A 27,671-nucleotide genomic window follows, 5' to 3' on the forward strand; every position below is an offset into this window, starting at 1 on the left:
TGACCCCAGCACTTCCCTGGCCTGCCTGGCACCTCTGCACCCACCACTGCCTGGGCAACCCGGGCCCCTCCTGGCCTTGCCCCCCAGTAGGTGTGGGGTGGGCAGCCTGCTGGTCAGGGCTGAGAGGGCAGGTGCTGGGCTCCCTCATCCCCAGCCCCGCTGCCTCCCGGGAGCTGTGCCCGCCCACCTGCTGACAGCACCAATGCCTGCAGACTGTCGAGTTCAGCCTGGACGGCATCGCGTCCCTGCAGCACAAGGGCTTCACCATCGAGCCCTCCAAGGGCTTTGTGGAGCGCGGCCAGACCAAGACCATCAGTATCTCCTGGATGCCACCCATCGACTTTGATGTAAGTGCCTTGGACGGCGGCCAGGGAGCCTGCGAAAGCCACAGGCTGGGCAGGATGACAGCCCTGCCCCCACCGAGGGAGGGGACTGCGGGGGGGCCCTGGGCGGGTGAGGTGGGCAGCGCCGCGGCCAGAAAACATCTGTCCGCTGTGCCAGCTGACTGAGGGTCCCCCTCCTTCCCCGCCTCTCCCCTTCCAGCCGGACCACCCACTCATGGTGTCAGCCCTGCTGCAGCTCAGGGGGGACGTGAAGGAGACCTACAAAGTCCTCTTTGTAGCGCAGGTGGTGACCAGCCCCTGAGGCCACAGGAGTCTCTCCACGGAGCCCCCTTGGATCTTCCTGCCACATTCAAAGCCCTCCCCCGGTCTGTGGACCCAGCAGAGCCACCCAGGGGCCTGGGACCTGGACATCCCCTGCTGGGCAGCTTCAAAAGGGTGGCCCCCCGCATGGCCCCATGGCCGGGGCACCCCAGCTCCACAGGCACGGCCGCCTCCTGCTGCCCTGTGTCCAGTGAGTCCGGGGCCAAGGGCGCCTGTCCCAGCCCCACACTCAGAACCGGCAATGAGGCCAGTCCTGACCACAACCTGCTCCCAGCCTGAGCCCCTCGGAGCCCGCAGCCCCACCAGCACCCGCCCAGCCTTTCAAGGCCCTGGTGGGGGGAAGAGCTGCGCCCGCTGACCTGTCAATAAACCCTGTGTGAACCTGTGCATCCAGGCCTGCAGTGTGGGCCGCGGTGAGCCCTGGGGTGAGCCGTGAAGGAGAGATGGGGACAGAGTCCCCGGGGGGGCAGCCCCTGCTTCTCACCCCCACTCACAAGTCAGTCCATAAAACAGTGAACTAGGCCTGGAAGACGGGGGAGCATCCTGAGCCCTGGGGGAACAGCTGGGCGTGGCGGGGGGGAGGGGGGCGGCTTGCGGGGCTGGAGTTGAGACCGGCCCACACCCAGAGAGGCCGGCGGGGAGGGAGGGGGGCGGCAGGCTCCAAAGCCCAGGCGGCCCCTTAGGCCCCCCTGCTCCTCCCAAGTTCCAGGGTCCCTGATGCCCCCAAGCAAGGAGAGAGCAAACGTCGGGGACACGCCCTCACTGTGTCCTCCCTCACAGCCCAGCCAGGGCCCGGGGGACACCCAGCCCATGAGTTTGGTTTTCCACTTTTCTGAAGTGAGTCTGGGCTCAGCCTTCTGGGTCCTGACCAGCTCTTCAAGGGAGAAGCCCCCAACTCCCAGCCCATGAGACCCTGTTGGGAGCTCAGAATTATGCCTGCACCCAGCCCCTGCCTTCTGGAGAGTGGCAGGTTAGACACTGTCCCCACAAAGCCCACCCATCCGGGCCCCCTGTGTACAGCCCAGCACACCCAGCTGGCCCAAGCCACCCCCGTGCCTGCCCCCAGGCGAGCACACGCAGCCTTCCCAGGCAGGAGTGGAGGGCAAGGTGCATCTGGGGAATTTCCTGGGCACAGGCTTCAGGACACCAGCCTGGAGCCCTCACCCCACTTCCTCGGTGCCCTTGGTGCCTGGAAGTCTGCCATCTCCCTAACCTTGAGCCAGTGACAGGTGGCCACAGAGCAGCATTTTGCAGGTCAGTCTGGTAGGCAGACCCAGGTCCTTTCCTAGCCCTCACAGGGGCTGCTTTCTCACCAGGTGAGAAGAGAAGCCAGGGTCCTGCAGCCCAGGCCAGGCCCCAGAAGGAGGTCCTCCCTGCAGGGCACTACCCCTGCCTCCCCCCAGGCAGGCCCGCGGGAGGGGCAGGCCACTCTCCTCTAAACCCTGGCCTGGCTCTCAGGGCTTAGAACCAGCGGGCCCTGGTACTCACTGCCCAAGGCCCTGCCTGCACTCCTGCCTGCTGGCTGGACCAGTGCCCATCCTCCTCCCTCCCACTCCTGAGCCGGGCCTCCAGAGCAGAATGGAGGAAGAGGGCGGCCAGGAGCCAAGCTCAGCCAGCCTGGCTGGAGCAGGGTGGGCAGGAGGGGCCCTGGGGGCCATGGTACAGCCTGGAAGTGCTGGACAGCTGCAGGACAGAGGCAGGACAGAGATCACGGAGCAGGTACCTGGCAGATCCAGGCATGAGAGAGCCTAGCCGAGGAGGCCCTGCCCTCAAGGAGCTGCAGTCACTTCCCCTCCAGTGGGGAGATGCTTGTGGAGTACGTCCTGAGTGCAATGAAGAAAAACACGACAGGGTAGCTTCTCCTCCCACCCTCCGCAGACAAGGCACACCACCCTGCACCTTGCCGTGCTGACCACCTCCCTTAGCCTGAGCGCCGGATGGCGGAGCGGAAGGCAGAGGGCAGCGAGCGCCCGCAGCGAGAGTGCACACTAAATGTAGTTGAACAGCGCGCTAGGAACGCCCCAGCGTCTTGACTGCTGCAACCCTTACCTTGAGCACCGGGGTGTGTGCGAGGCGTGGCCATGTGTGTCCTGGCCGCCACCCTCCGAGGCCACACCCTGTGCAGACCGGGCCACAACTGTTCAGGGTGCGCCCCGGTCCACCCCAAGCCCGACTGCAAGAAGCCAGCGGGGCGAGACCGTCCCCCAACCCGCGACCCTAGGCTGAGGAAACACAGAGAAGACGGACCTGCTGGGAGGGCCAAGAGGTGGGGCTTGTGGGCGTGGCTTGTGTGGGCGGGGCCCTGGAGCGGGGGAATCTAGGGCCTGCCCAGAGCCTGCGGGGGCGGGGCCGCTAAAGGGCGCGGCTAACCTTGGGCGGAGGGTTGGGGCGAGGCACATGGGCGGGGCTACAGGGCGAGCCCTCCAATGGACGCGGTCTCGGGGTCCGGGGTTTGCTCTAGGAGGGGCCTGGGGCGGGGCCTCCATAAAGCCTCGAGGCTAGTTGGCTCGCGCTTCCCGTCGGCGCTGAGCATGTTCGCTGGCACCCTAGGTGACCGCGGGCTCCTGCTGCTGCCGCCGCTCCTGCCGCTGCCGCAGGTGGGTCGCGGGGCGCTCGTGCACCGCGGGGCGGGTCGGCGCTCGGCGCGCCCTGGCCCGGGCTCACCCCTGTTCCCACAGGTGGCGCTGGGCTTCGCGGAAGGCAGCTGCGACCCCTCGGATCAGTAAGTGGTGGCGGGGAGGGAGGGAGCGGGGGCCTGGCCCCACCCTGGGGGAGGCTCGGGTGGGGCGGTCGGCCGGGCCCTGCCTCGCCTGCTCCAGGTGCCGCCGTCCCCGCAGGTGCCCGCCCCAGGCCCGCTGGAGCAGCCTGTGGCACGTGGGGTAAGTGGAGGCCGCGGCGCGCAGCTGGGTGCGACGGTTCTCCCCCGGGCCAGGCCCACCAGACCCCCACCCGGCCTGGTTCCACGGCCGAGGAGTCGCCACCATTGTCCCCCTCCGGGGCCGCTGGCGGGAAGGCGCTGGGGCCCGCAGAGCCTGGCATGCCGACCCCAGCCTCCTCCCCCAGCACCAGGGGCGACCTCCTGCATGGGTCCTGCCTGAGTTCCCCATGGCTAGGGACACCCCCGGGGCCCTTGGCAGGACTTGCCCTGTAGCCTGCTTGCCCACCTCCCACTCCCTCGCTCCCCGCCCCTGTGGGAGGCCCCTGTGAACATGGTCATTGGTCTGGGCACAGGACTGTGCAGTCGGTCTGGGACAGTGTGTCCTGGGAGTAAGCCCAAGGCCACTTGTGGCCAGCCCTGGAGAGACAGCCAGCGCAGGACAGCAGCAGGAGGCCAGGCCGGGCCAGCTCCTCAGGCCCAGCCCTGGCCAGGAGGAGGTCTCCGGCCTGGAGAGAGAGTCCCTGGTTGTCTTTTATCCTATCCATTGCCTTGTCTTGGGCAGCTGAGCTGTGACTGCCCCCAGGGAGCGGACGCCCAGTGGCCAGGGGTCAGTCCAGCGGCGGGTCTGGCTCCTCCCCGCCCAGGCTTATCCTGCTCACTGTCCTCCTGCTGCTGCTGTGTGGGGTCACGGCCAGCTGTGTCCGGTTCTGCTGTCTCCGGAAGCGGGCGCACGCCCAGCCACACCTGCCATCAGCACCTGAGCCTTGCGACCCGACAGCCATCCCCGCGGACAGTGACAGCCCCATGCACAGCACTGTGTCATGTGAGTGCCGGCAGACCTCACCCGGCGGCCCACCTGCCTGAAGGGGCGGCAGGGGACTGGTGAGGGCCAGACCCACCCATCCCCACAAACCCATTCTGGTTCCCTGCAGCCTACAGCTCCGTGCAGTACCCGCTGGGCATGCAGCTGCCCCTGCCCTTTGGGGAGCTGGACCTCGACTCTATGACCCCTCCCGCCTACAGCCTGTATGCCCCTGAGCTGCCGCCCTCCTACGAAGAGGCCGTCAAGATGGCTAAAACCAGACAGGAAGAGCCACCCCCCTCCCAGGAGACCAGCCCCCTTCCTGAGGCCTCATGCCTAGAGCCCCCTCCAGGGCCCCAGGAGTGGGGCCGCAATGCCCAACACCCCTGGCTGTAGCCCTGGTGCCCCCGGAAGGGGCAGGAAAGCTCTCCCGAGCCTCCCGATGCCATCAGCCACTCTGTGCTCACAGGGGACTGTGCAAGGGCACCCCAGCCCACCCTCACCATCCTTCCTCCCCCCAGGAAGGCCAGCCATCCGGCACATTGCTGCAGCCCTGGCCTCGTTGCTATGTAACGCTGGGCATCTGAGCCAGCCGGCCCTGTGTTGGCCACACACACACACACACACACACACACACACTGCTACGTTCAGCCCTGGCCCCTGGCCCAGGCCCAGCAGGCCCTCAGCCCAGATGAGGCCCCACGGACCTAAGCCTCAGGGCTCAGGGCCTGCTGTGATGTCTACAGCTTTTTGGAGAGAGAATAAAGTTTCTATCTAAGTGATCTCCGTATGGAGGAAAGAGCTCTGGGAGGGGCCCTCGGGCAGCCGCCTCCCAGGGCAGGCAGGCAGTGTGAGTAGGTGGTCCTCAACCTATGCCCAGCCTGGCCTTCCGGCTGGTGTCTGGAGCCCAGAGCTGGGCTGTAGGCAGTGTCAGGTGTCCCACAGAAGTGATGGCCCAAGTGTGATGGGCAGCTCAGGAGAACCCTCTCCCTTCTCCAGACCCACAGCTTTGCATCCCCTTTTTCCAGCCTTGTGACAGTGAGGCACACACGAGTCTGGCTGGAGCGTTTATTGGCCACGGAGCTGGCATGGGGTGGATGGCAGGGTGGGCAGCAGGGTGATGGCAGCAGGCAGAGGGCTTCCCACGGCCGCAGTGGCTGCTCCTACCGGACCAGCTTGAAGGACTCCCCAGTCATCATGGCCACGAACTCTGAGAGCAGAGGGACAAGTCAGCAGCCTGGCCCGACCCGGCCGCCGGGCTCCCAGGCCCATCCCCCACTCACCCTCGTAGTCGATGGTCCCGTCCCCGTCCTTGTCGGCTTCCTTCATCATCTGCTCGGCCTCCACCTCGCTGAGGGGCTCGCCCGCACGCGTGAGCACGTACCTGCGGAGTCGGCACTGAGTGGCAGCCAGCGGGGGGCTCGCCACCCCCGCGCCCGGCCCGGGCCCTACTTGAGCGTGCCCCAGTCGATGTAGCCCTTGCCCTCCTTGTCGAAGATGCGGAAGGCCGCCCTGAGCTCACTCTCCTGGTTCTGGGCCTTCTCCCAGTACACGCCCATCAGTGCCAGGAAGCCCTCGCAGTTGAAGAACCCTTTCTCTGCAGGGAGCAAGCGGCGGGTGCCCGAGTGAGGGCGGCGAGCCCCTCCCACTCACACCCAGCTGCCCCCGCCCCCCGGCTGCCCCTGGCCGGCCTCACTCCCTCTGTCCACGTCCTTGGCCATGGAGGCCAGCTCGCTCTTGGTGGGGTTGATGCCCAGCAGACTCACGAGCCGCTCAGCTTGTCCGTCTTCACCGCCCCGTTGCCCTCCTCGTCAAACATCTCAAAGACCCCCTCGTACTCCTTGATCTGCTCCGCCGTCAGGCGCTCCGTCTGTGGGGACACGGGCCCAGGCTCGTCAGGGGCCCCTCCACCCCTCAGTCCGGGGGAGGCTGGAGGCCCCAGGACACGAGGCCCAAGGCCCCCGGCCCCAGCCCAGAGCAGGCTTGAGGCCAGGCGGCACAGGGGTGGGTCGTGAGGGGGGAGCAGGGCTCCGCGAGGCCACTCAAAGGGGACGGCGCTCGAGGCAGGGGCAGGCCAGCCATGTGAGAGGGCAGAAGGGGCAGCACTGGACAGCCAGTGAGGCCAGGGGAGGGACGCCATGGGCCAGCGTGGGGAGGAGCCTGACCTGGGGGCCAGGGTGAAGGCCCCAGCCTGTTCTGGAATCCCAGAGGGATAGTCCAGGGCCGGGCCACCCCTCCTGCCACCGTCCCGGCCGCTTTCCGAAAGGGCTGCTCCGGCCTGGCCCCCAGAGCAAGGGTGGCGCCAGTGGCTGGCAGGGCCCGGCCTCGGGCCCCCCACTCCGCGCTCTCCGCCCAGCCTCATTGGACGTCTTCCTCAGGTGCGCAGAGACCCTCCCACCTTTGGTCATGGCCCCAGCCTGATCCCCGTGTGCGAAGAGGCCTGCCCGTCCTCTCTCCCCCAGGCACTGCGCCCAGCTCCCGCGGGACCACCCAGCCCAGCCCACCGGGGGCTCTGCGGGGCGCCGGGAGCAGCCTTACCATGTCTGTGGCCGGCTGAGGGGACACTGCACGGTGGCGCTGGAGCTGCTGTGGGCAGAGTACAAGGGGCAGAGGGGGCGGCTGAGTTTTAGCGGGCCCAGCTGCCCGGGGTCCCTGGGGTCCAGATTCCAAGAGCCTTTTATGGCCAGGAGATACTGTCAGCCCTATTTTGGGACAGGTTGGCCCTTCCCCACGTGGCCCTTCCTGGCCTGAGCAGCCCCTCACCCCAGAGCTCCCTCTCTGACCCTGGGTCCCAGCCAAGGCCCCCCTGGGCCACGGCAAGGATGGACATCGTGGGCCGGGGCAGGAGAGGGGCTGTTCCCTTCTCCCCAGTGAGCCCCTTCCCCCCACTGTGCAGCGGGAGGCCCCACGGGCTGTCATCACTGCTTGGTGAGGGCTCTTGTTGACGGCCCTCCCTGGCCAGGTGTCACCCTCACATCCCCAAGGACCCAGGGCCCAGCATGGTGCCAGCACTTTGCAGACACCCTCTAAAGACAGGTTCAATAAACAAATGCACTGGGATCCCCCTCTGGCCACCCTGCACAGAAGGGGCTGGGGGTCCACAGTCCCAGGAGAAGACAGCTGGCCACGAGCTAGGGGCGAGAGGAGGCAGAGCAGACAGGACCAGGGGGCCGGACTGGCCATGGGGAGGCCAAGCCAGGTGTCCTCTGGGCAGTCAGGGGCTATTCAAAGGGAAACCTGACCCCCTTCCGCTCAGAAGAGCAAAGCTGGCTCCTGAGGGAGCCCCGTGGCCTGGCTGTTTAGTAACAAGATGCCACCGCAGCACACACACCCCTGCCTATGTGTGCTCAGCCCTCGGACACACACACCCGCCGCCACCCCGACCTGGGGCAGTGGCTCCGGCTCCCGACACCAGGCCCAGGTCCCGGTGCTCCCGTCGGGGCAGTGACCTGCTGGCCTGGCCACGGCACTCGGAGGTCTGTGATTACAAGCTGGGGCGGAGGGGGCTCCTTCCATCCCCCCTCCAGCTCCTGCCCCCAGCGATAGTCACAGACAGGCCCCCTCTAGTTCCCTTCACCCCCGTGCATGGCCCTCAGAGTCACGCACGCCGACACACATCTGCCTCGGCCCCATGACCACCTGACGGATCTGAGCAGGCGAGGTATGCCCTGTACCCCACCGGCCTGGCTGGCCCTCAGCCTGCCAGAATATGGAAGCCACAGGGACATTTCCTGCTGAGGCCCAGGACAGCTGCTGAGGCCGCAAGATTTGTGCTGACGGGGACAAAATGGCTCCAGCGGGCACCGGGCCAGCGGCCCCAGGCCGGGATGGAAGAAGAAGCCGGCTCTGGGCACCCTACCTTTGTCCTGGCTGCTCCGGGCCGTGGCTTCAGGCTTTGTGACCGTGAGAAAAGACTTTCCCACCCCTTCCCTCAAAAATCCCCAGACCATTTCAAGGAAACTAGTCGCATCTATACGCCCAGACCACAGCTGGAGAAGAAGAAGGCTGGTGCGGGCTGCCGCACGACGGCAGTGGGGCAGGGAGTGCGGGGAGGGCAAGGGCCTGCGGAGAAGGAGGGCATGAGGGTCAGTTTTGCATCCCGTTGGCCAGGCTACAAGCCCAGGGGTTTGCCCAAACGCTAGTCTAGGTGTTGCTGTGAAGGTGTGTTTTTTCATATATGTATTGATTACAGTGGTGAAATTAGCGTAAAATATTACTCAGAAAAGGGAACTAACATATACTGAACATCTGTTATGAACCACAATCTTTTCTTCTGTTCTTTTTTGTATTGTTTGTGGTACAAAGCACATAACATAAAATTAACCATCTTAACCATTTTTAAGTGTTCAGTAGCAGTTCAGTAGCGTAAACTATACGGGCCTTGTTAGGCAGTAGATCTCCAGAACTTTCCACCTTCCCAAACCGAAACTCTGTCCCCATTAAACACTCACTCCCCAGCCCGACACCCACCCTCCTGCTTTTCTGTCTACGGATTTGACTCCCCTAGGGACCTCGTATGAGTGGCATCAGACGGTATTTGTCCTTTTGTGTCTGGCTTATTTCACTCAGCATCATGTCCTCTAGGTGCATCCGTGTTTTAGCAGGTGTCAGAATTTCTTTCTTAAGGTTGAATAATATTTCATTGGATGAACAGACCACGTTTTGTTTATCCATCAATCTATGGACATTTAGGTTGCTTCCACCTCTTGGCTACTGTGAATAATGCTGCAGTGAACGTGGGGGTCATGAAGGGATTTTTCCATGTGATTAACATGGAAATGTGTAGATCTGAGTAAAGCAGATGACCCTGATAATGTGGGTGGGTCTCATCCGAAGAGCGGAAGGCCTTAAGAGAAAAGCCTGAGGTCGCCAGGAAGAAGGAGTCCTGCTGTACACCACCTCTGGCCCTGAGCTGCAGCCTCGGCTCCTCCCTGGGTCTCTAGCTGCTGGACAAGCCACAACCACATGAGCCAGTTCCTTAAAATAAGTCAGTCTCCCTCCCTCCCGCTCTCTCCCATTGGTCTGTTTCTCTGCAGAGCCCTAATCAGGTCAGAGGGTGACAAGGGCGGGACCCAGGAAGGCCAGAGCAGTGGGCTGCCAGCACCCGGGCATCTGTGCGCGGGCCCCCAGGGCCGCCCTACCCCACGGTAGGGCACGCAGTGTGTTCTCCGGACGGGTCTGGACGGAACCATGGGCTCTCCTAAGAGAACGGCTGAACTCGCAGACTGAAACCCCAGGCCAGGGGGAGGGGAAAGTTCGTGTGCGCAGCAGGGAGGCCCCAGCCCCTCCCTCAGTGCCCCATTCCCCTCACACGGGGCAGACCAGTCATCCCCTCCCGGAGAAGAGAAGAGACCCACAGACACTGCCACTGGGGGTCCCCAGTAAGAAGATACTGCAAGCCCCACACCTCCGGGGGGGCCTCAGGTGCAGACCCAGCTCACCGACCACTGTGGCCCCATGTGGGACACTCTGAAGGGTGCTCGTTCCAGAGCCTGTTGGCTGGCCCGAGGCTTCTTACAGGATAGCTGGACTTTACCCCTAGCCCACGGCCTGTACCCCAGACCCCACCTCGGGGGCTGCTTCCGGACAACCCAGGGTGCAACCAGATGGGCTTTGGAGATGGGTCCCTCGCTGCCCAGATGCCACAAGGTGCCAGGCGTGGGGATTGTCCCTGCGGTGGATCACACTGGAAGGGGATGAGAGGCCCAGTGGCTGCTGCCCACACACGATGCTCCACACAAAGTCACCAAGGTGGAGGGTGGGTCAGGAGTGGGGACTTGAAAGCCGGGGTGAGCGTGTGAGTGTGAGTGTGAGCATGGGAGTGGGTGTGAGTGCGGGTGTGAGTGTGAGCGTGAGTGTGGGTGGGGGTGTTAGCATGGGTGTGGGCATTGGTGTGAGTGTGAACGTGGGTGTGAACGTGGGTTGGGTGTGACAGTGGGAGTGGGTGTGAGTGTGGGTGTGAACGCTGGGTGTTATTGTGCTGAGCGCTGGGTCTCTGGTTGCCTACAGGTCTCTGCTCCCCGACAGTGGAGGGCAGAGAACCACAGTCCCAAGCCCAGGACTTGAGTGTCAGAGTGGCTGACCTTCAATGACACCTGTTGCCCATCAAAGTCAAGCCCTGGTGGGACAGCAGGGGCCTTGACATGTGGGCGGGACGTCCGGGTGGGTGACGCCAACTCCTCTGGAATTCTGGCCTTCAGGTCCTTCTCGGCTCTCCCTGTGAAGGGCTGGGCCCAGAACTGCCACCCCAGGGGAGCACAGTGCATAGACCTCGCCCCAACTGGAGCCAACATTTGTCCCCCTCAGGGCCCCCTCCCGCCGTGGCCACTAGGCCGACAACCCAGGTAAGCTGCAGCTGACCCTGCTGAGAACAAGCTGGGCCTGACATGGGTGGACAGAGGGACCTGGTGGCAGTGCTGGCAGGAATCAGGCGAGCACGGCTGGGCTGGGGGCTCCCTCGAGGGGCTGGAGCATGGCGGGGCGGGGGGTGGGTAGGCACGGAGCTTCTCAGACCCCTCCCTTCTTCCCGCAGCCTCCGCCTGAGGTTCACTCGGCCAGCTGGGGCGGCCACGTGGGGGCTGACACCTGGATTCTGCCGCAGCCCCCCAGCCTCCTCGCTCGCGGGTGACGGGGCTGCACCGTGACACAGTCTTCCCAGGTCCCGGTGGACTGAGCCCCCTGCCCAAAGCCCCTGCCCAGCTCTGGGACTGCCCCCTTCTGTCCCGTCTTACTTCCTGTGCCCACGGAAAGGCTGCGTGCCCCCATCTTGAGCCGTTGTCACAGGGCCTGCTTGGGGGCAGCTCAGCCTGGATAAGGGGTGTCAAAGAAACCCAAACCCTGGACCACCAGCCATGGAAGAGGGGAGGGATGCAAGTGTAAGATCCGGTAGTGTTCAGGAAATGGCCAGGGCTAGTGATTGAGATTAAAATGTAATGTGGGGGGCTTCCCTGGTGGCGCAGTGGTTGAGAATCTGCCTGCTAATGCAGGGGACACGGGTTCGAGCCCTGGTCTGGGAGGATCCCACATGCCGTGGAGCACTGGGCCCGTGAACCACAACTGCTGAGCCTGCGCGTCTGGAGCCTGTGCTCCGCAACAAGAGAGGCTGCGATAGTGAGAGGCCCGTGCACCGCGATGAAGAGTGGCCCCCGCTTGCTGCAGCTAAAGAAAGCCCTAGCACAAAAACGAAGACCCAACATAGCAATCAATCAATCAATCAATCAATAAATCTTTAAAAAAAAAAAATGTAATGTGGGGACTTCCCTGGTGGCGCAGTGGTTAAGAATCCGCCTGCCAATGCAGGGGACACGGGTTCGAGCCCTGGTCTGGGGAAGACCTCACGTGCCGCAGAGCAACTAAGCCCATGCGCCACAGCTACTGAGCCTGCGCTCTAGAGCCCGTGAGCCACAACTACTGAGCCCACGTGCTGCAACTACTGAAGCCCGAGTGCCTAGAGCCCGAGCTCCTCAATAAGAGAAGCCACCGCAATGAGAAGCCTGCGCACCGCAACGAAGAGTAGCCCCCACTCGCCGCCTCTAGAGAAAGCCCATGAGCAGCAACGAAGACCCAACGCAGCCAAAAATAAACAAATAAATAAATTTATTTTTTAAAAAAAGTAATGTGAAACTCTTAAGATAACCACTAAAAGACTAGAAATAGGTTGTGTAACTTCCACATCTGTGGAAGGAAAAAAGACTAAAGAAAATGTAATGAACCTAATAGAATATAGGAAGGGAGAAGGAAGCATAAGAAAGGCAGCATAGGGGGGCATTCCCTGGCGGTCCGGTGGTTAAGACTCTGTTCTCTCACTACCAAGGGCATAGGTTCAATCCCTGGTCAGGGAACTAAGGTCCGGCAAGCTGCACAGTGCAGCCAAAAATTAAAAATAAAAATAAAAAATAAAAGAAAGGCAGCATAGCTAGGAAGCAGAAAGTAACATAATAAAGGTAAACCCGGGACTTCCCTGGTGGTGCAGTGGCTAAGATCCCATGCTCCCAATGCCGGGGCCCGGATTGGATCCCTGGTCAGGGAACTAGATCCCACGTGCATGCTGCAACTAAGAAGTCCGCATGCCGCAACTAAGGAGCCCACATGCCGCAACTAAGGAGCAGGCGAGCTGCAACTAAGGAGCTTACCTGCCACAACTAAGACCCAGCGCAACCAAATAAATAAATAATTTTTTTTAATTAAAAAAAAATAAAGGTAAACCCAGGTAGGGGGAGGAGGAGTTGGAGGAAGGCAGTCAAAGGGTAGAAACTTCCAGTTATAAGAAAAATAAGTACTATGGATGTAATGTACAACGTGATAAATGTAATTAACACTGTATGTTATATATGAAAGTCGGTAAGAGGGTAAATCCTGAGTTCCCATCACAAGGAAAAAATTTTTTTCTATTTCTTTAATTTTGTACCTATACGAGATGACAGATGTTCACCAAACTTATTGTGGTGATCAGTTCATGACACATGTACGTCAAGTCATTATGCTGTGCACCTTAAACTTATACAGTGCTGTACGTGAGTTATACCTCAATAAAATTAGAAGAATAAAGAAAGTAAACCCAGCCACCTGACAGAGTTTCCAGGGGCCCAAGCTGGAACAATGTGAGAAAGAAAATAAGTCAAGTCGTATTGGGTTATAACCAAAGTATAAGGTAAATATCATTGTGCATTAAAGCACACCATCAACAGAGAGAAAAGGCAACCCACAGGATGGGAGAAGATATTTGCAAATCTTATATCTGATAAGGGATTAATATCCAGAAAATGTAAAGAACTCCTACAATTCAACACCAAAATTAAACAACCTAATTCAAAAAATGGGCAAAGAACTTGATAGACCTTTCTCCAAAGAAGAAACACACACGGCCAACAAGCACCTGACAAGATGCTCAGCGTCACTGATCATCAGGGAATGCAAATCAACAGCACAGCGAGACACCACCTCACACCCATCAGGATGGCCACTATCAGAAAACAGAAAACAAGAAGTGCTGGTGAGTGCTCACTTCGGCAGCACAGATACTAAAATTGGAACAATACAGAGAAAATTAGCATGGCCCCTGCGCAAGGATGACACACAAATTTGTGAAGCATTCCATATTTTTAAAAAAGAAGTGTTGGTGAGGATGTGGAGAAATTGGAACCCTTATGCACTGTTGGTGGGAATGTAGACTGGTGGAAGGCAGTACAGAGGTTCCTAGAAAAAGTAGGCATAGAATTACCATGTGACCCAGCGATTGCAGTTCTGGGCCTATTCCCCAAAGAATCGAAAGCAGGGCCTCGAACACGTATTTGCATACCCGTGTTCATAGCAGTGTTATTCACAGGAGTTAAAAAGTAGAAAAAAACCCAAATGTCCGTCAGTGGATAGTTGGATAAACAAAACGTGGTGTGTGTGTGTGTGTGTGTGTGTGCGTGTGTGTATATATATATATATATATACATGATGGTTAATATTATGTGTCCACTTGGCTAGGCTAAGGGCACCCAGATAGCTGGGTGTGACTGGGATAGTGTGTCTGGAGGAGACTGGTGTTGAATCTGAACACAAGTAAGAAAGATTGCCCTCCCCAGTGCAGGTGGGCATCATCCAATCTGTTGAGGGCCCAGGTAGAACAAAAAGGCAGAGGACAAGCTAATTGTCTCTTTGCCTGATCTGGGACATTCATCCTTTCCTACCCTCGGACATCAGCGCTCCTGGTTCTCAGCCTTCAGACTCAGACTGAATTACACCACTGGCTTCCTGGGCCTGCAGCTTGCAGACAGCAGATCTTCTCCGCCTTCATAATCACATGTCAATTTCTATAATAAATCTCCCCATCTTATACCTCAATTAATAAATAAATAAATAATTAAAATCTCATCTCTATATATTTTACACATATATTTTTTAAAATTTATTAATTAATTTATTTTTGGCTGAGTTGGGTCTTTGTTGCTGAGCGCGGGCTTTCTCTAGTTGCAGCGAGCGGGGGCTACTCTTCGTTGCGGTGCACGGGCTTCTCATTGTGGTGGCTTCTCTTGTTGCAGAGCACAGGCTCTAGGCGTGCGGGCTTCAGTAGTTGTGGCTTCCGGGCTCTAGAGAGCAGGCTCAGTAGTTGTGGTGCACAGGCTTAGTTGCTCTGTGGCATGTGGGATCTTCCCAGACCAGGGGTCAAACCTGTGTCCCCTGCAATTGGCAGGCGGATTCTTAACCACTGTGCCACCAGGGAAGCCCTACATATATTTGTTATATTATATATATAATTGATTTCTCTGGAGAACCCTAATACAATATACAATGGAATTATTATTAGCCAGCCTTAAAAAGGAAGGAAATTCTAACACCTAATACAACATGGATGAACCTTGAGGACATCGTGCTTAGTGAAATAAGCCAGTTATAAAAAGACAAATACCGAATGATTCCATTTATATACCATCCCTAAAGTAGTCAAATTAATAGAGACAGAAAGTAGAATAGCTGTTGCCAGGGGCTGGGGTAGGGGGTGGGGAGTTAAGTGTTTAATGGGGACAGAGTTTCAGTTTTACAAGATGAGAAAGTTCTGGAGACAGATAGTAGTGATAGTTGCACAACAATGTGAATGTGCTAATGTCACTGAGCTGTGCACTTAAAACAATTAAAATGGTAAATTTTATGTTATGTGTATAACCACAATAAAAGTAAATATGTATCCATGAGTCCATATTGATACAAATGACAGAATAAATAAATAAATGGAAGAGTCAAATATTCCATACAGAAGAATTCCAAATAATTTATGTAGATGTTCTACCTTCAACGAAGGGAGCACAACCCCCCACTTCTTAATCATGGATGGCCAATACTGACTTCCTTCCAATGAGCAGAGAATGGAAAGGCTCACCGCCCAGTGACCAGAGCCAGGGTCACAGTGGTGAGCCATGTTGAGGGCATTCACCCTTGACATTTGCAACGAGAAGGGCACTGTACCTCTCTGAAACCCACAACCCCACCAGACAAATCCCAACAGAGGAACAGGCTACAGGATGTCCTGACCAGCACTCAAAACCATCAAGGTCACCGAAGACAAGGAAAGTCTGAGAAACTGCCACAGCCAGTAGGCGCCCAGGGAGAACAACTAAATTTACTGTGGGATCCTGGAACAGAAAGAGGATGTTAGGTAAAAACTAAGTAGATCTGGGGCTTCCCTGGTGGCGCAGTGGTTAAGAGTCCGCCTGACAGTGCGGGGGACACGGGTTTGAGCCCTGGTCCGGGAGGATCCCACATGCCGCGGAGCAACTGAGCCCAGGTGCCATAACTGCTGAGCCTGCGCTCTGGAGTCCGCGAGCCGCAACACTGAGCCTGCGTGCCGAGAGCCCGTGCTCCTCAACAAGAGAGGCCACTGCAATGAGAGGCCCGCACGTCGCAGCGAACAGCAGCCCCCACTCGCCGCAACTAGAGAAAGCCCACGCACAGCAACGAAGACCCAATGCAGCCAAAAATAATAAATAAAATTATTTAAAAAATAAACTAAGTAGATCTGAATAAAGTGTAGACTATAGTTAATAATGTGTCAATATCGGGTTATTAATTGTAGCAAGTGTACTGTACTAATGTAGTTCCTCATAATAGAGGAAATCGACCGTGAAGTGAAGTGCATGGAAACTCTCCGGAAGTCTCAGCAATTTCTCTGAAAATCTACAGCGATTCGAAAAATAAAGTTTATTTTAAAAAAGAAATCCAGGGACTTCCCTGGCTGTCCATTGGTTAAGACTCCGCGCCTCCAATTAAGGGGGACTGGGTTCCCTGGTCAAGGAACTAGATCCCACATGCCGCAACTAAGACCCAGAGCAGCCTAAATAAATAAATATTTTTTAAAAAAGAATAAATCCAAATACACCAGTAATCGAAATAATGCCATTTAAAACAATGGCCACTTTAAAAGCGATTGAATTGCCTAGATGGATAAAAACAAAGTCCGGATGCTCCCTGTCCACAGACACAGCCTACAGAAAGCCTGGCCCTCCCGGCCCCCAGAGCCCCGCCGCCGGGCGTGTCCCGGGAGCCCCGCCCCCCTGCGCCCAGCGCCCCACGCGCTCGCTGGGTCTGGGGTAGCAGCCTCAGAACATCCTTTTCTAGCAACCCTGCATTGCTCTAAAAATAGATCATTTATTTATCCACAAAGAAATAGCAACACTAAAGATGAGCCTCAAACTGATCACCTTCTCCAACTACCGAGATTTCGATTAATTTCGAAATCAAGATCAGAGGAAACAACTAAGAACTGAAAAGGGTTGTTTCCGCGAAGAGCGGGAGGGAGGCGCTGCGAGTTACTAGCCCTGAAAACTATGGACTGTTTTAGCAAAATCACAAGCCTGTCTGGGAACAGGTCGCCGTGGCCCTCCGGGGTCTTCGTGGGGAGTGCCAGCCCGCCAGCCCACCCGGGTGGGCGGAGTCCAAGGCTGAGCCTCTCAAGCCCCGGCCCAGTTCCCGACGCTCGGCCCCGCCCCCGCCCTGTCCCCCGGCTCTGCCCTCGGTCCCGCCCCCGGCCTGTCACTAGGCCCCGCCCCCGCCCCTTGCCCCCGCCCCTTCACCGTCACCTAGCTCTGCCCTCGGCCCCGCCCCATCCCCGGCCCGGAAGCACCGCTTCGGGCGGCCACTCCGCGCGTGTGCACCAAGCGGCGCTCGCGGGCCGCGCGGCGCTCAGACTGGCAGCGCTGCTGGGCGGGCACCAGCGTTTGAGGGCGGCCCTCCTGGGCTTGGAGCTGGGCAGGGTCGTCTTCCCAAGCTTCCTGCCCGGCCACTCTCCATCCCTTCTTTCAAAATCCTGCCCTCGAAGCCTCACTCTTGGGTTCCCTCAATTGTTAGCACAAAAATAGGCATAAGTATTCATTTCATTCACCTGTAAGTCGGTGAAGGGCCAGCCTGCCGCGGGGTAGGGGGCAGGGGAGCGGGGGGCAGGGTGCCGACCGGGAAAAGTGGAGCCACCGCTCGCCTTGGGCCGACCCCTGACCGAGGGTTCAGACCCCCGGAGAAGCACCCCCGTCCCCAGGCAGCCCTTTGCACCAGGCAGACCCCCACCCCGCCTTTACACAAGGGCAGGTGGTGGGCCCTGAACCTCGTCGTCCTGAGACCCTGGCCAGCCGTGCTCAGGAGCTCGGGCCCACTGCTCTGCTCTGCTGCCGTGTGACCCAGTGTGGCCCCTGCTCTGCCAGGCCCCAGGCTGACCCTGGCATCCCTGAACCCCCTGCTCCCCTGCAGGGCTCAGGGGCTCCTCCTTCCTTGTCCTCTTCAGTCTTGTTTGAATGTGACACCAGCAAGGTCATTTTGTCCAAAAGCTAAAAGAGGTTTTGAAAATGCAGCAAGAGCCTCAGACCTCTCTGGTTCCAGTGGGCCCAGCGGCCAGAGGGCGGCAGGAGCCTGCAGGTCTGTCCTGCACCAAGGGGACAGGTTGGAGAAGGTGAGCCCGCCCCTGGCTGGCCTCTCCGCAGAGCCTGGCCTTGGGGGCAGCACCCATGGGCCTCGCACAGGGTGGTTTGGGGGCGGGGCAGGGGCGGGGCAAGTATGGCCCTGGCCTCAGCAGTGCCCCCAGTGGTGCCCAGTGAGGTTGACCCACGGCCCCTCATACTCGCAGACTCTGTGGGGGCTTCCTCCCCATGATCTGTCTCAAAGGTCTGGGCACCTCAGTGCCCAGGGGCTGCTGGAGGGACAATAAGACAGGACAGACAGGCCCTTAGAAGTCTGATTCGCAGGCTGAGCCATCCCCCGGGAACCCCAGAGCAGGCCTGGGCATGAGCATGGGGCATCTGCCCAGGGGAATGTATCGGGGCCCAGCGGGGCCCAGATGGACGTCACAGCGAGAGCTCCAGGGCCCCAGCTCCAGGCAGCACCCCTCCACGTGCCCAGCCAGGCCTGCTGGTTTCCAAAACACCCAGCGCCTGTCGGCCTGGCTGCCCCAGGAGGGACAGCTGGGGGCCAGCACATGCTCCGTGCTTGGCCTGCATCCCAGCTGCCTGGGGTCCCAGCGCACCACTTCCTCTCCCCCCTCCTTGAGCCCCACGCCTGCGGGTCTCCAACACCACCCCCCGGGACTCCACCGGCTCCAGGCCCACGGGCCTCATACCTGCCTCTCATTACCCATTCCAGGCACCACTTGCATCACCTCCCAGGTGGCTGGTGGGCTGGGCCTTCAGGGACAGGATTCTTCACAAACAGCCCTCAGGCCCCAGGGCCCCTCCCAAGGGGAGGAGAGCTGCATCCTCAGGATCAAGGTCCCATGGCTGAGGACTGCAGGACTGAGACGCCGGGGGCCTGGAGGTGGGGTGCTGCAGGGGGCGTGGGGGCCTGGGTGGCCCTGCAGAGGGTGCATGCCGTCCCCCCACCCCGTGCCTGCCCCTGGGCACGGGCAGTGGTGCCCAGCCTGAGTGTAAGCACAGGACCCAGTGACCCCCCTTGCCGTCCCTGCTGGCCCAGCCCACACCGAACTGCCCCCACAGACACCCGGGGACCCACCACCGCTTCAGAAGTCAGCTTGGGGGCTCTGGGTGCCGGGGATGCCCCTGGGTCCTAGCAAGCTGTTCCCTGGCAGTTCCGTCGGCCTGATGGGCTGGACTCATGCCTGGGGCGAGGGGCAGCTGGCCTGGGCGAAGCCAGACTCGGTGGGAAGGAGGATGGGAAGGGGAGGAAGGGGAGACCAGGTGAGGGGTGGGCCCCCCTCCAGGCTGAACAGTGTCCCCAGGTGCCCAATGGGAGTAAGGGGGCCTCCAGGGAACCAGAGCCCCGCCCGTTCTACTGACTGCTGGCTGTGCTGCCTTTCCTCTCGCCAGCTCCAGGCTCTGCCCTGGCTGAGGAGGGCTCTCTGCTTCCCCGGGCAAAACCAGTAAATAAGAACGTGCTGTCAAGAAGTGGAAGAGGGGGCGGGGGGGGCAGTGCCAGGAAGGGCACCCATCCTTCTGAGGTGCCCCCAGGCCCAGCAGTCAAGGCCTCCCCCTTCACTGTAGCCCTCTCCTGCCTCCTGGCTGTGTTCACATGTACCATCCCCCAGGCCACCTCTGGGACCCTGTAGCTCCCTGGTCCCTGCCTGGGACCCCACCCCATGCTGGTCCCTGCCACCCTGGCCACACAAACCTGTTGCCTGCAAAGTTCCCGCCTCTATCTGGGGTTCTCCTGCCGCTCTCTCCTCACCCCCTTCCCCAGTGGGGGGACGTTGGCAGCCCTGGACATCCTCAGCTACCCATGCTCCCCCATGGCCCCTCACTGGCCCACGGCTCTCCACGCCCATTGCAGGTCTGCTTCTCGGCCAACATCTACAAGCATCTTGGGTTAGAAAGGTCCAGGACACAGCACAATCTCCCTCTACCCCACGGGAACTGCCCTCCCCAGCTGCCCCTCCCATCCTCCCAGCTTGCTCACAGTTTAGCTGTGTGGACAGACACCCTGATGTCACCCCTGACTCCTCCGTGCCTTCTCCCCTGAACCACCACAAGCCCCATCACTCCAGATACCTGGCCCCGTCCAGCCTGCCAGCACTGCGCTGCCCTCCACAGGCTCACCCGCCCTCAGGCAACCAGGGGGTCTCACCCCTGCTCAGACCCCCCAGTGGTCCCCATCACCTCCCAACAGGACCTGCCCTCCTCACTGCCACAGGACCTGAGCAAGCTGACCACTGCCCAGGGCAGAAGGACTGAGCCACCACCACGGTCTCCTCCCAGAACTTACATTTTTAAGAAGTAGCTGATAAATGCCAATGGCCTTTTTTTTTTGCCATTGAAGAAAATTCATTCCTCAAATTCATACGGAATTGCAAAGGACTCTGAATAGCCAAAACGATCTTAAAAAATAAGACCAGAGTCAGAGGACTCAAACTTCCCAATTTAAAACTTATTACAAAGTTACAGTGATCAGAACAATGTGGTACTGGTATAAAAACAGACATGCACCAATGGAATAGAATAGAGAGCTCAGAAATAAACCCTCACACTTATGGTCAGATGATTTTCAACAAGGGTGTCAAGACCATTCAGTGGGGAAAGGACAGCTTTTTCAACAAATGGTGCTGGGAAAACTGGATATTCACATGAAAAAAGAATGAATTTGAACCCCTACCTCACACCATATACAAATATCAACTCAAAATGGATAAGACGTAAATTTAAAGGTTAAAACCATAAAACTCTTAGAAGAAATCATAGGAGTAAATCTTCAATAACTTAGATTTAGCAATAGCTTTTTTTTTTTAAACATCTTTATTGGAGTATAATTGCTTTACAATGGTGTGTTAGTTTCTGCTTTATAACAAAGTGAATCAGTTATACATATACATATGTTCCCATATCTCTTCCCTCTTGCATCTCCCTCCCTCCCACCCTCCCTATCCCACCCCTCTAGGTGGTCACAAAGCACCGAGCTGATCTCCCTGTGCTATGCGGCTGCTTCCCACTAGCTATCTATTTTACATTTGGTAGTGTATATATGTCCATGACACTCTCTCACCCTGTCACATCTCACCCCTCCCCCTCCCCATATCCTCAAGTCCATTCTGTAGTAGATCTGTGTCTTTATTCCCGTCTTGCCACTAGGTTCTTCATGACCTTTTTTTTTTTTTTTTTCCTTAGATTCCATATATATGTGTTAGCATACTGTATTTGTTTTTCTCTTTCTGACTTACTTCACTCTGTATGACAGACTCTAACTCCATCCACCTCATTACAAATACCTCCATTTCATTTCTTTTTATGATTGAGTAATATTCCATTGTATATATGTGCCACATCTTCTTTATCCATTCATCCGATGATGGACACTTAGGTTGCTTCCATGTCCTGGCTATTGTAAATAGAGCTGCAATGAACATGGTGGTACATGACTCTTTTTGAGTTATGGTTTTCTCAGGGTATATGCCCAGTAGTGGGATTAGCAATAGCTTTTTATTTTTTGTTTTGGTTTTTGGTTTTTGGGGTTGTTTTTTTTTTTGCATTTTTAAAATATTTATTTATTTATTTTTGGCTGTACTGGGTCCTCGCCGCTGCACGTGGGCCCTCTCCAGCCCCGGTGAGCGGGGGCCACTCCTTGCAGCGGCGTGCGGGCTTCTCAGGGCAGTGGCCACTCCTGCCGTGGAGCACGGGCTCCAGGCACACGGGCTCAGCAGCCGTGGCACGCGGGCTCCAGAACGCAGGCCCAGCAGCCATGGCACACAGGTCCAGCCGCTCCGCAGCACGTGGGATCCTCCCGGACCAGGGCCCAAACCCGCATCCCCGCACCAGCAGGCGGACTCCCAACCACTGCGCCACCAGGGAAGCCCTAGCTTTTTAGATATAATGTCAAAAACACAAGCAACAAAGAAGCAAAAAAGGAAAAAGAAATAAATTGGACTTCACCAAAATTAAGAACTTTTGTGCATCAAAGGACACTAACAACAGAGTGAAAAAACAACTGACGGAATGGGAGAAAATATTTGCAAAATTACATATCTGATAAGTGTCTCATGTCCAGATTATATAGAGAACTCTTACAACTCAACAACCACCACCACCACAACAAAAAACAAGTTCAAAAAAGGGCAAAGGACTTGAATAGACATTTCTCCAAAGAAGACATACACACGGCCAGTTAGCACAAGAAGAGATGCTCGGAGGGGATATATGTGTACGTATAGCTGATTCACTTCGTTATACAGCAGCAACTAACACAACAGTGTAAAGCAATTATACTCCAATAAAGATGTTAAAAATAATAATAATAAAATTAAGAAAAAGAGATGCTCAGTGTCCCTAGTCACCAGGGAAATGCAAATCAAACCACAATGAGATACCACTTCACACCCACTAGAATGGCTAGAATCAAAAAGGCAGATAGTAACAAGTCTTGGTGTGGGTATGGCGCTATTGGAGCCCTTGAGCACTGCCGGTGGGAATGTAAAATAGCTCAGCTGTGTGGAAAGTAGTTTGGTGGTTCTTCAGGTTAAATATAGAGTTACCGTATGACCCTGCAATCCCACTCCCAGGTAAATACCCAGAAGAATTGAAAACAGGTGTTCAAACAAAAACGTGTACACGAATGTTCACAGCAGCGCTATTCACAATAGCCAAAAGGAGAAACAGTCCGAATGTCCATCAACGGATGAGTGGATAAACAAAGGGTGGTGTATACACACAATGGACTATTCCGCCATAGAAAGGAATGAAGCGCTGACACCTGCTACAACATGGATGAGCCTTGAGAACACGATGCTCAGTGAGAGAAACCGGACGCAGAAGGACACATGCCGTATGATCCTGCTTGGACGAAGCACATAAAACAGGTACATCCATGGAGACAGAAAGCAGATTCGTGGTTGTCGGGGGCTGGGGGGAGAGAATGGGGAGTGACTGCTTAATGGGGGTGGGGTTTCCTTTTGAGGTGATGAAAATGCTCTGGAGCTGGATGCAGGCGGTGGATGCACAGTGAGGTGACCGTACTAAATGCCACTGAACTGTATACTTCAAAAGGGTTTATTGGTAAATTTCACATTAGGTGTGTTCTACCAGGATTCAAAACCAAAAGTAGTTCATGAGGCAGAACCCTATCTGCGGGGACCTTTGAGTCACTGGGAGTTCTGAGGCATCTCCCTTCTGACAGGGGAATGTGGGCTGCCCTGCGCGGAGGGACTTCCCGGTGGAGACCCCACGGGGCAAACTGAGCGGGGGCCCGGGTGGGAACCCTGGCCCTCTGGTCGTGGGACTGAGTCCCTGCCCCCTCGCGGGGAGGGGCAGCATGGTGGGATCTTTTTTTTTGGAAAGGACAGTCCTCCAGGGTGGGACTTGAGAAGAGACCACAGAGCAGTCGGGACAGGGTGCAGGCCCAGAGGAAAAGGCCCTTCCTGCCAGGCGCCCCGGGACAAGGCTCTGTCACCGTGTCAACCCCTGGGCGGCCTGGCTGGCAGATGTGATGTGGCACTTTGTGACATGATATGGCAGGTAACGTGGCATGGCAGATGTGTGGCATGATGTGGCATGGTACCCAGTCCGTGGTCACAGGGTGACCGCCCAGGGTGGCTCTGGGCCCCTGTGGCCTTGAGGATGTGCATCCCTTCCCCTCTGCTCAGTGGCTGCCCGCCCGCTGGAAGTGGCCCTGCGTAGCGTCTTCGTACAACATGACCTCAGGCCAGCGTCCTGGGGCGAGAGGGCTGTGCCCGAGCACGGGGCCCAGGCTCTGGGGCCGTCTCTGGGCTGCCCCTCATGTGGCTGGACAGGGCAGTGAGCTCAGGAAGGCTTCGAGGGCTGCAGGCACCCCCGGGGCTGGACCGGCCACCCTCCTGCCTGCTGGTGTCACAGGTGCGAGTTGGTTACCTGTCAGGTGATGGTGGAGCTGAGTCCCAGGGTACCTTCTGCGGGGAGAGGAATCCCCAGAACAGCTGGGCGCTCTCCCCAGGCAGGGCGCGGGCAGAGGGAGGCGAGGGGAGCTGGAGACCAGGGCGGCCCTGACAGCAGCCCCCCTCTTCCGCCAGAAAGGTCCCTCTGGCCACCACCCCATCAGGCCCTGCTCCTGTGTGCGGCGGGAACTGGGGGCCAGGCAGCGTGCAGGCTGCCCCTGCTCTGGGGACCGTCAAGGTTGGGCTCCGGCCAGGACGGGGGCACCCTGCACGGGCCCGCTGCCCACCGAGCCAGTGTGCCCACCCGGGTGTGTGCTGCTAAGCAGCTAGGAGCCTGTCCCGTCTTCCGGGCCCCAGGGACGCTTCCCTGAGCCTGCCCAGGCCTCTAGATGGCACCTGAGGACAGGAGGCTTGGCCAGGCTGGGGAGGAGGGGGGGGGCCCAGAAGGGGTCTGGGGGCTCAGAGCCCCTAGGCCTCTCTGGGGCAGTGGCTACCTCTGGACCGGGCCTCCTCACCACCCCCAGGTCCCTCCGCGCGCAGCGGGCTCCCAGTTGCAGACCCCTCCCACTCTGGGCACTGAGGCCTCCCTGGCCCCTCATCTCTCTGGTGCCCGCCTGGGCTCCCCTCTCTCGTCTGTGTGCGGGTGTCAGGGCCTGGGTGTGCCCCGCTCCGACCCTCGAGCTCTCCCGGGGTCTTGGCGTCTCTGCATCACGCCCCCTCTCCTTCGGGTCTCAGCACTCCCAGCCCCGGCCCAGGATGCGCCTAGGGCGTTTCTGGCAGCTGCGCTCCAGGGCTGGGCTGGTGACTGCCCGGCCTTCTGCAGGCTGCTGGGGGAAGCGCCAGCGTAGAACAATCGCAGCCTCTCTGCCAAGGGCGCCGCCCAGGCCCGGAGAGGAAATGGGGCTGGGGGCTGGGCCGGGCGGGAGCGCTGGCCGCCCCATGGGGCACCCTCGACGTCTGCCTGGGAGTCCCTGGAGGCTGCAGTGGGGGTGGGGGCGGGGCGGAGCGGGGAGGCAAGGGTTGCCCAGCCTCGTCCCTCCAGGCTCTGCCCCAGCATCCGGTTTCAGGATGGAGCAGGCCAGAGGCTGGGGCTGCCTGGCCTCAGCTGGGAGGAGCCGGAACCTGGGCCTTGTGGGCCTTGAACCCGACAGCCAGCAGTGGCTCGGTTTATGAGTGTCTCAGTTGTTGCCCAAATCCTGCTGCTTTTCCACTGAGTTTTTCCCCTGCCCGGCAGCCCTCCTCGTCCTGGTGACAGCGTTCACCTTTGCTCTGGGCGCTGCACATTGTCCCAACAGAGCCAGTGGCCCTTCCAACCCCTGCCTCCAGGGCCACATGAAATCTGAGTGAGGCTTTTCAGAGCCTTCCTGGGGTCCACAGACCGCGTCCCAGAGTCTCTGGAGCGCTGTAGCTGCTTAGCTGGTGTGGTGGGAAGGCAGCCCCAGCAGGCACCTCCCCACCAGGCAGGAGGCACCACTGGGGAGCCAGAGCCCATTGGGAGCCTCGCTGGATCCAGCTGAGCCTGAAGCCCAGTGCCTGCGCCAGTCAAGTGCCTCTTTTCAGATAAGCTATTTAAGCTTCTGCCTCTTGCTACCCTGAGGCCGGGCTGATCCAGCTCGGGAGTGCCTGTTACATGTTGTGTGTGTATCTGTGGTGCCCATGTTTCTGGGGGGATGTGTGGGGATTACCCCTCCTCACTCATGGTTGCCTCTTGCTTCCTTAGAGAGGTCTGTGTTTTCAACCAAAGATGTCTCACTCCACGAATGACACTGAAAAACCCCTCGTTGGGTTTGCTGTGGCCCCAGAGCCATCCATGCAGCCGGGCTTTCCTGCCCTAGGTTCTGCAGTGAGACCGACCTGATGCAGCTGCCCCGAGGAACGTCCCCCAGGAAGGCAGCAAGGGCGTTTGCCGGAGCTGATGGTCTGAGCTGCCGTCAGCCCCTCAGGACGGCCCACTCTGGGAGTGGCAAGGAGGCCACCTGGGTCTTCCTCGGGTGTCTGCCCCTGAGGTGCAGCTGCCCAGCCGAGAGCAAACCTCCCACCCCTGTGCGGGCACCCCCCTCCACCCCAGGTGGCACTTCCTGATTCCCCACTGACCCCCACGTTTTGGTGCCCCCCATGAGGGATGTCTGGTTTATGAGCAAAGGTGGGTGACAAGGAGGGTCACAGGCTTGGAGGTCAGGTCATGAGAGGCATGGTGGGGGCTCGGGGCCAAGGGATGAGTCGTGGGAGAGGGAGGGGGAGGGGTTGCTTCCACTGCCCAGGAGAAGGGGCCCAGAGGTCCCTCAAGGGCTGCTGGTGGCCAGGGGGCAACAGCCAGCACCTCCCCAGGGCCGGGGAGGTGCACTCTGCCCGCCATACCAGCTTCCTGGGCTGCGATGCCTGCGACCTGGGCGGCCACTCCCACCTTGGGCCTGGACCCTCCCCTGGGCCCCCTGGCACCCACGCCGCAGCTCGCTCCCCCTCTGCCTGCCATGGGGGGTCTGCTTGACTGTCCCCTTCCCACTGCCCACCCTGCTCTCCCCACGCCCCCCAGCAGACCTGCCCCACGTCAGGGCGGAGGTGGGCTCAGGGACCTGGGCCATCCTGGTACCCAGTGGGCGCTCCCCTCAGTAAGTTCGGAGGAGAGAAGGAGCAGGAGCCGCCCCCCGTCTGACCCCGTTCGGGCAGCAGCCCCCGTCTCTGCACGCCTGCCCGCCGGCCCGCAGGCGCTAATGAGGCTTACTTCTGCATTACCTACGTTCCGCCCCTCCCCCCTCGTCCTCGTCCTCTGTCCTCTGGGGCGCGGAGGCCGGGTCAGGCCCGCAGCTCACTTATGGGAGGAGAAGCAGATAGCGCTCCGCAGGACAAGGCAGACCCTGCGGGAGCCGCCCCCTGCAGCCCTGGACCCTCAAAGCCAGCCTTGGAGCGGGGCCCCAGGAGCGGTCCGGTCTTGTGCACGGAATGTTTGAATAATCCAGATTTTAAAAGACCTACTTTCCTGTCAGACCATTTCCTGCTACAGAGCAGATGGGGCCGGGGCATCTGAATTATGCATTTGTGCTCCCCAGGTTTTTAGCGAAACTGGGCTCTGAGCCAGGCACTGGGGCACAGCTGGCCTGGCCCTCGCCGGATGCACTGAATGGGTGTGGCCGTGGACTCAGGACCACAGGCTGGTCTCTAAGCCACTTATCGAGGGAGGGAGGGAGTGTTGCCGGGAAGCCTGGGTTCCTGGCCAGGCATGAGCTCTCCGTGAAGGGGCCCTGGTTTATGCCCCACCGAGGAGGGGCTGAGTGGCGGGCAGCGGGGGCCAAAAACCACACGAGGCCTGGGCAGAAGGGATGGAGGGTGGGACAGGGAGGGCAGGGTCCCCGGAGCGTCCTTCAGACCCCTAAGGTCTCAAAGGCCCTGGCTAGAAGCTAGAAGCTCCTGTGGGCTCCAGAGAGTTGACCAAGGCCCAGGGTATGTGTGTTCAAGGCTGAAGGGCCCTGCTGCCTGGGGACCCTGAGGCCTGTGTGCATCAGATGGGGACGATGGGGATGAGGCCCTAGGCCGTGCAGGGAATCTGGGAATGAGGGTCCAGCGTCCCCTGTTCCCTCCCCACTACCTTCCCCTCAACTCTGCCCCTCACACCCTGTCCATAAACACATAAACAGTATTCAGACCCCAGCCACAGGGCAAGTTCCAGGGAAGGACCTGCTGTACCCTGCAGACCTACAGATTAGCCAGGGGCAACAGGGCTGCACCCCAAAACCTCAGACAGCTAGGGCAGGCACTGGCTTGGTGTCCTCATGTGTGGCCTTGCCCTGTGGCCCTGAGGTAATGGAGGATGGGCCCAACCAGGCCGATCGTGGCCTGTGGTTACAGGGAAGCCCTGGGCCAGCCCTGCCCGCCCTCCTGCTGCTCTTAGGTGGGCATGCAGGGACCCAGGATGACAGGATGGGGGTTCTGAGGGTCCCCCAGGTCTCCTGCCATCCCCACAGCAGCACAGAGTGGGCTGCATAGAGACCACTCACCCCACTGCTCGCTTCCTTCACCTTT

At 58.9% G+C, this 27,671-nt stretch overlaps 3 protein-coding genes across 7 annotated transcripts in view; 2 read left to right on the plus strand and 1 right to left on the minus strand.

Annotated features, from left to right (window-relative positions):
• The window catches only part of CFAP74 (cilia and flagella associated protein 74), an 82,474-nt gene extending 81,420 nt beyond the window's left edge, over positions 1–1,054 (plus strand). For all 5 annotated transcript variants that reach the window (XM_082404509.1, XM_082404513.1, XM_082404510.1 and 2 more), the window contains 2 exons: positions 213–347; positions 544–1,054. In XM_082404509.1, coding sequence (XP_082260635.1) covers positions 213–347; positions 544–645 — 237 coding nt within the window. In that variant the 3' untranslated portion in view covers positions 646–1,054. The remainder of the gene's footprint in view (positions 1–212; positions 348–543) is intronic.
• Positions 1,055–3,167: 2,113 nt separating this feature from the next.
• On the plus strand, positions 3,168–5,127 carry TMEM52 (transmembrane protein 52). Its single transcript, XM_082367236.1, is given in 6 exon segments — positions 3,168–3,262; positions 3,344–3,387; positions 3,503–3,544; positions 4,188–4,366; positions 4,476–4,726; positions 4,728–5,127. Coding segments are annotated over 6 exon segments (978 nt in total). The 5' UTR covers positions 3,168–3,196; the 3' UTR covers positions 5,124–5,127.
• A 272-nt stretch (positions 5,128–5,399) lies between these two features.
• CALML6 (calmodulin like 6) lies at positions 5,400–27,666 on the minus strand. The gene is given in 7 exon segments (XM_082367247.1): positions 5,400–5,555; positions 5,629–5,729; positions 5,798–5,942; positions 6,042–6,131; positions 6,134–6,215; positions 6,884–6,931; positions 27,647–27,666. Coding segments are annotated over 6 exon segments (468 nt in total). The 5' UTR covers positions 6,887–6,931; positions 27,647–27,666; the 3' UTR covers positions 5,400–5,508.
• Positions 27,667–27,671: the final 5 nt, after the last annotated feature.

The sequence above is a fragment of the Balaenoptera borealis genome (genome assembly GCF_965194805.1).
Source record: "Balaenoptera borealis genome assembly, chromosome: 1".
NCBI lineage: Eukaryota > Metazoa > Chordata > Mammalia > Artiodactyla > Balaenopteridae > Balaenoptera > Balaenoptera borealis.